We start from the raw sequence: 5,492 nt of genomic DNA, 5'->3' as shown, positions 1-5,492 counted from the left end.
TTGGGAGTGGTGGTGAGGGCGGGGAGGGTGGGGAGGTAGGGGAGGGTGGGGAGGGTGGGGAGGGCGCGGGCTGCCTTTGCCGCGAGCCGCTGGTCGAACTTGTCCGACTCGGAGAGCACCACCTTGAAGTCTGCCGAGCCGGCCAGCACCAGCCCAGACACGTTGCACTTGTCGTTGGTGATGAACATCTGCGTCGCCATCTCGGCGCACTTGGTCACGTAGTTTTGACGCTTCTCGAGCCGCAGCCGCGCGAAGCGCAGCGCCGACTGGCCGCCGCGGCCGTGCTTCTTCGGCAGGTCGACCGAGAACTTGTGGATCACCTCTCGGTGGTTGCCCGCCAGAGTGCCGTACAAGCAGCCGTTACCTGCCGGCAGAGGGGCGAGGGGGTGGGCTGGCGGCGGCGTCCGCCCGCTCGGGCACCGGACGAGGAGCGGTCAAGGGCGGCGGGCGGGGCGGCGCCGTCGCGGGGCGGCGTTGCGGCGGTGGTGTGTGAGGTTGTGTGTGAGGCCGTGTGTCAGGCGGAGGGAGCGGTGTCGGGGCCGGACCGTCCATGATGATGAACCCGAACTTGTCGTCCGACATGAGGAGCTCCTGCAGCGCCTCGGTGTGGAACTTGTTGTCGCACAGGTACAGGGACGTGTTGATCGGCTTGAAGGGCTCGAAGTCGATGTTGACCTTCCGCTCCTTGTTTTCGTCGGTCAGGATCGTGCCGCAGTAGATGACGAGACCGTTCGGAGGAACCTTGGAGAAGAGCTTGAGCCGCTGCTGGGTCGAGGTGATGGCCGAGAGGACGGAGAGGCGATTCACGCGCGACTTGATGTTGGACGCCGTGCCGTACTCCTCGGCAAGCATCTTGGACGCCTGAGAGATCTGGCTGCCCGGCGGCAGAATCAGCGAGATCATCGACGTGCCGTTCCTGCGAGCGAGGCCCGGTGAGGGCGGAGCTGATCCGTGGCCGCCCGGTCTCCTCCTCGCCACGCGGCGCAGTGCATCCCGCCCAGGCTATCGCGGCAGGGCGTCGGCGCTGCGCACCCGCGTGCCGCCTCGAGGTTCTTGACGAGCTTCTTGACCTTCCAGATTTCAATCTCGGCCTCTGCGCGCTTGTCGGCCTCGGCGTCGGCCATCGCGACAAGCACTCGCGGTGAGGGCCTCCAGCTGCTGCGGGTCGGGCGCGCGCAAATGCAGCTGCACACCTCGCCCGCACACTAGCACGTGGCGGGGCAATTTCTTTTTATCTGCGCCTACCTCTTCTCCCCTTTCCTCTACACCTTTGGTTTTGCGCAGGGTGGAAGATGCTCACACGGAGGGGCCATCTAAAACGAAGACCAGGAACCGCGGTCGGTGGTCCCAGCGGCAGCCATTCCACCCGCGCGCACATCACGAGACGCAACGCCAGCATGCCCAAGGCTCCCTCTCACTGCGGAGGGCCGCGCAGGAAGTTTGACCGCTTCTGCCGCAGGTCGTTGATGCGGGCGCTCGAGGAGGGCAAGTTGGCCTCGTCCGCAGCCACATCCCCGAGGGAGAACTGGAGCGCGGCCGTGGCGACGAGAAGAACCTGGGGGCGGCGGCGGCGCAGAGATGTGAGAGGAACGCGCGGAATGGGGAAGGAGAGACGGTGGGAGCAAGCGCATAAAAGGAACGCGCGGCTGTGAAGGTGTGGGCAGGGGCGCGCACTAGCACGAAGCCGACGACAAGCCTGTCGTCCAACTGATTCGCGATCGCACCGCTCTCCGCCGCCGCGGACGCGGACGAGGCGGTGCCCGCGACAAGCGCTGCGGCGGCGGCAGCGGGCGTGGAGCGCAGCAGCGTCAGCGGAGCAAACACTGGGGGCGCCGCCCGCAGCGGCGCGCCGGGCACGCGGGGTCCGACGAAGAGGGCCGCAGCGGGCGATCCGTGCAGGAGGAGGAGGAGGAGGAGGATCGTGCGAGGCAGGCGAGGCGAGACTCCACACAGCATGATCACCGCCGTTCTAGCAAAAAGAATTTTGGGGATTTAATTTTCATAACTGACTGCCGCATGCCCCCCCTCCCCCCCTCGCTTTTGCAAAATCCAGTATGTCGGCTCGCGAGGTGGGTGCGAAGACGGCCCGCCGTGAAGGGGCACTCGGCTCTGCGTCGTCACACCGGCCCTGGCCGGTTCGTGCCTGGGCGGCGAGCTAGGCACTGGATCCGCCTGTTTTCAAGGTTTAAAGAAGAAAACAAGTTGGGATGGACGTCCATCCCGTGAGCAATACAATGCCCGTTGTCGACGGAGGCTCGGCATCGCCGCCACCGTATGCGTTCCGCGACGACGGCACTGCGGTCGGCGCGTACGTCGATTTCATTCCCAACCGCATACGCGACGCAGTGCGGCGCTATTCCACATCGGTGAGACCGCAACTCACGGCCAAGGCGCTGGGCCTCGATCCATGTTGCCCGCAGTGCCGCCTATTGTGCAACAGGCGAGCAGTCGGAATCCTGCGGGCGTGGCTGCCGCCGAAGCCGCGGCAGCCACCACGGTTCGGCGCTGCGCTGCTGCGCTGGGAGCGAGCGCCATCGCTGCAGGGGCGTTAGGTGTGCCGTCCGTGTGGCCGTGTGGCGGCATATAGAGAGAGTGGCCCCCGTGCAGGTTTGGTGATTTCGAATCAGGCGCCCATGCTCTACATGGCTCACTGGAGGCTCGAGGTGCTTTGCAGTCATGGCGGACTGCGTGCGTCTATCAGCTTTTGCACGCGGTCGCCTTGCTTGCGGTGAGCTCTCGAATGCAAGGCAGCGCGGGAGGCACACCGTACTACCTCGTGGCCTGTCTGTGGACCGGCGGCTCCGTCCTCTTCTCGGGCAATCAATCGATCGGTCTGGTCGGTAGAGCGAGGGTGGCGACGTCCAACCCTCCCTCCTTTCATGCTCAGGCAGCATCTACTCCCTCGCGCTCGGCGCCCCGAGGCTCTTGGGGTCTGCATCCTCTGGAGTAACAATAGACTCTCCTGATCACTCTCCTCAGCTGTTTCCGCTGACTGACAGGCCTGTCACTCCTCTTGGAGGTGTGTGTCTGGTGGCTGGGTGGTGCATGTTGGGCATGGGTTCGGACGAGAAGAAGAAGACCAGCTGAGCCGCGATCGCTTTGTCTCTGAGGTTCTCACATCTCAGGGAGAAGGTCGATGCCGGTCGGAGGGCGACGTCCCCCAGGCGCCTGAGAGAGAGGGGAGAGGGAGGAGGGAGGGAGCGAGGGCGAATGTGTGAGAGAGCGACCGCGCTCTCCGCGCCTCTGGGCGCTGCATGCCGATCGCATGCGGCATGGGCCCGATGGGCGCGATGGCTGACATGCACATGCTGCGCCTCCCGGCCCGCCGGGCGCTGGGGGCTGGGCCCGCTGTCCACTATCCAGGGGTTGGGTCTCAGAATCAATCTCGCGCGTAGGGCCCATTTGTTTTCAATCTAACTTCAAAGTCGGGGGACAACGGTGAACGGACATCGACAAGACTCAAGTCCTGTCGCGGTCAAGGAGAGAGTGAAGAGAGACATAGACTATGTGTTTCATAGAGAAAGCAGAAACACCACACCCGCCGCCGCGCGACACCAAGAAAAATAATGCAAGAGAGGAGTGGGAGGGCGGGAATAGAGGCAACCGAGAGAGGTCTAGGAGGGCGGGAAAAGGCTCTTCTGTCCTCTCTGCACTTGGAGCGGACACACTTGGACGCGTTGGAGATGGGACAAATGGACTTTGGAGTGCAGTCATCAACCGCACATCCGCCAGGGCCGGGGGGGCTAAGAAGCACACCTGCTCTCTCTCTCTCTCTCTCCGCACGAAGAAAAGATATTCCAAAAGTTGTAAAAGTATAGAGTCTGCCTTGTCTGCCGCACATATTATTATACAAATCACAGCTGCTGTCAGGTGAACGCGACGCCCGCCGCCTCGAGCGTATCGGCGCATTCTGGCGTGTGACGTGCCAGGTATGCGCGCGCCGTATCGGGGGATCTGGACAGCCTGACTGCCAAGCTCTTGGCCCGCCTGCGTGCGAGGAGGGGAGGGGGTGTGAGGTGCCAGGAGGCCGGAAGCGGCGGGGTGGTGGGGCGAAGCTCTCGCCGGCAGAGCGCGATCATCGTCAGGTCGTAGGCGCTCGGGTGCTGCGGCCCGTGCGGCTTCTGCCAGAGCAGCGCGCGGTAGTGCTTGGCGAGGCTGGTCTGCATCCGGCAGATGGTCGCGTCCGGCACGGCGCGCAGCAGCTTGGGGAGCGCCGGGATGTCCTCCTTGGTGAGGCGCAGCGAGAAGTCCTCGTACGGCAGCAGCTCCTCGAACGGCTGCGTCACGTTCGGCTGGATGATGACGGGCACACACTGCGTCAGCAGGGTGAGCGTGATGCGCCAGCCCCAGCCCCAGCCCGACGGCGCGAGGCAAAAGGTGGCGGCGCGCAGGTCGTCCAGCGTGAAGGTGCCGCCGAGCACGAAGTCTGGCTCGTCGCTGTGCAGCTCGGCGATGCGCTGCCGCACGCCCTGCGAGTACTCGATCCGCCCCATGTTCTGCATCGAGCCGCCCATGTGCAGCAGCTTCAGCTTGCCCGCCCGGCCCGCGCACTGGTACGGAGCGCCCGGCCGCGGCGACTTTGCCTGGTCGGCGGCCTTCACCTCGGTGTCGACGGGCACGACGACGTCCTGGCCAGGCAAGTAGCAGGGTCAGGGTCAGGGTCAGGGTCAGGGTCAGGGTCAGGGTCAGGGTCAGGGTCAGGGTCAGGGTTAGGGTTCGGGTTAGGGTTTTGGGTATGGGCTATGGCTCAGGGGTGGGGCTAGCGACGATGTCCTGGCCAGGCACGTAGCAGGGCAGCGTGGTGGCGACCGACCCCTCGCGCGTGTCGTACGCGTTGTTGCGCCGCTCCGGCCCCGACGGGTTTGCGCCCCAGCGCAGCCGCTCCTCGAAGCCAAAGTTGGCCTAGGGGTCAGGGTCAGGGCCAGGGTCGGGGCGAGGGTTAGCCAGCCGCTCCTCGCAGCCAGAGTTGGCCTCCGGCGCAGAGAAGCCGAGGTAGGTGAGCACAATGGACTGGTTGAGCTCGAATGGCTTCCAGCAGCCGGCGCGGTCCGTCGTGAGGAAGAAGATGTGGTCGCGACTACCAATGGATTGACATGCCGTGAGTTGTTGATCCCCTCCTCACTCGGCGTGCGAGGAAGGGCTGGTCGCTCGCCCGCCGGAGCGGCGCCAGAAGGGATACTCGCTCGCGAGGTGGCGCGCGGTCTGCGCGAGGAACTCGTATGGGTGCCACAAGTTGCCCGCCATCTGCATCGGCATCACCGGCACGAAGAAGAGGGCCGCCTGCGGGCGAGGCAGCTGCCGGCCTGGGCGAGCAGCGGGCGGGCGCTGGGCCGAGGCCGGCCTCGCGCCTGCTCCGGGTCTGCCACGACGGAGGCCTTGTCGCGGAGCAGCGCCTGCGGGGCGGGCGGTTGGGTGTGGGCGCGGCACCGCCCGCTCCGCGGCGGAGGGACTGGCGGAGGGGCTGGCGGAGGGACTGGGGGAGGGACTGGGGG

At 65.7% G+C, this 5,492-nt stretch overlaps 2 protein-coding genes across 2 annotated transcripts in view; both read right to left on the bottom strand.

Annotated features, from left to right (window-relative positions):
- The window catches only part of EMIHUDRAFT_420741 (hypothetical protein), a 2,791-nt gene extending 1,616 nt beyond the window's left edge, over positions 1-1,175 (bottom strand). Inside the window, exons 1-3 of the mRNA XM_005793802.1 lie at positions 1,033-1,175; positions 546-916; positions 100-364 (exon numbers count right to left, since the gene is read on the bottom strand). Coding sequence (XP_005793859.1) covers positions 100-364; positions 546-916; positions 1,033-1,124 — 728 coding nt within the window. The 5' untranslated portion in view covers positions 1,125-1,175. The remainder of the gene's footprint in view (positions 1-99; positions 365-545; positions 917-1,032) is intronic.
- A 2,691-nt stretch (positions 1,176-3,866) lies between these two features.
- The window catches only part of EMIHUDRAFT_462116 (hypothetical protein), a gene marked incomplete at both ends in the record, with an annotated part of 3,404 nt that continues 1,778 nt past the window's right edge, over positions 3,867-5,492 (bottom strand). Inside the window, 5 exons of the mRNA XM_005793801.1 lie at positions 3,867-4,628; positions 4,786-4,902; positions 5,005-5,077; positions 5,123-5,280; positions 5,349-5,393. Coding sequence (XP_005793858.1) covers positions 3,867-4,628; positions 4,786-4,902; positions 5,005-5,077; positions 5,123-5,280; positions 5,349-5,393 — 1,155 coding nt within the window. The remainder of the gene's footprint in view (positions 4,629-4,785; positions 4,903-5,004; positions 5,078-5,122; positions 5,281-5,348; positions 5,394-5,492) is intronic.

This window comes from Emiliania huxleyi (genome assembly GCF_000372725.1).
Source record: "Emiliania huxleyi CCMP1516 unplaced genomic scaffold EMIHUscaffold_10, whole genome shotgun sequence".
NCBI classification, from domain to species: Eukaryota; Haptophyta; order Isochrysidales; family Noelaerhabdaceae; genus Emiliania; species Emiliania huxleyi.
Note: the sequence above shows the minus strand (reverse complement) of the source record. Positions and strands in the feature narration are given on the sequence as shown.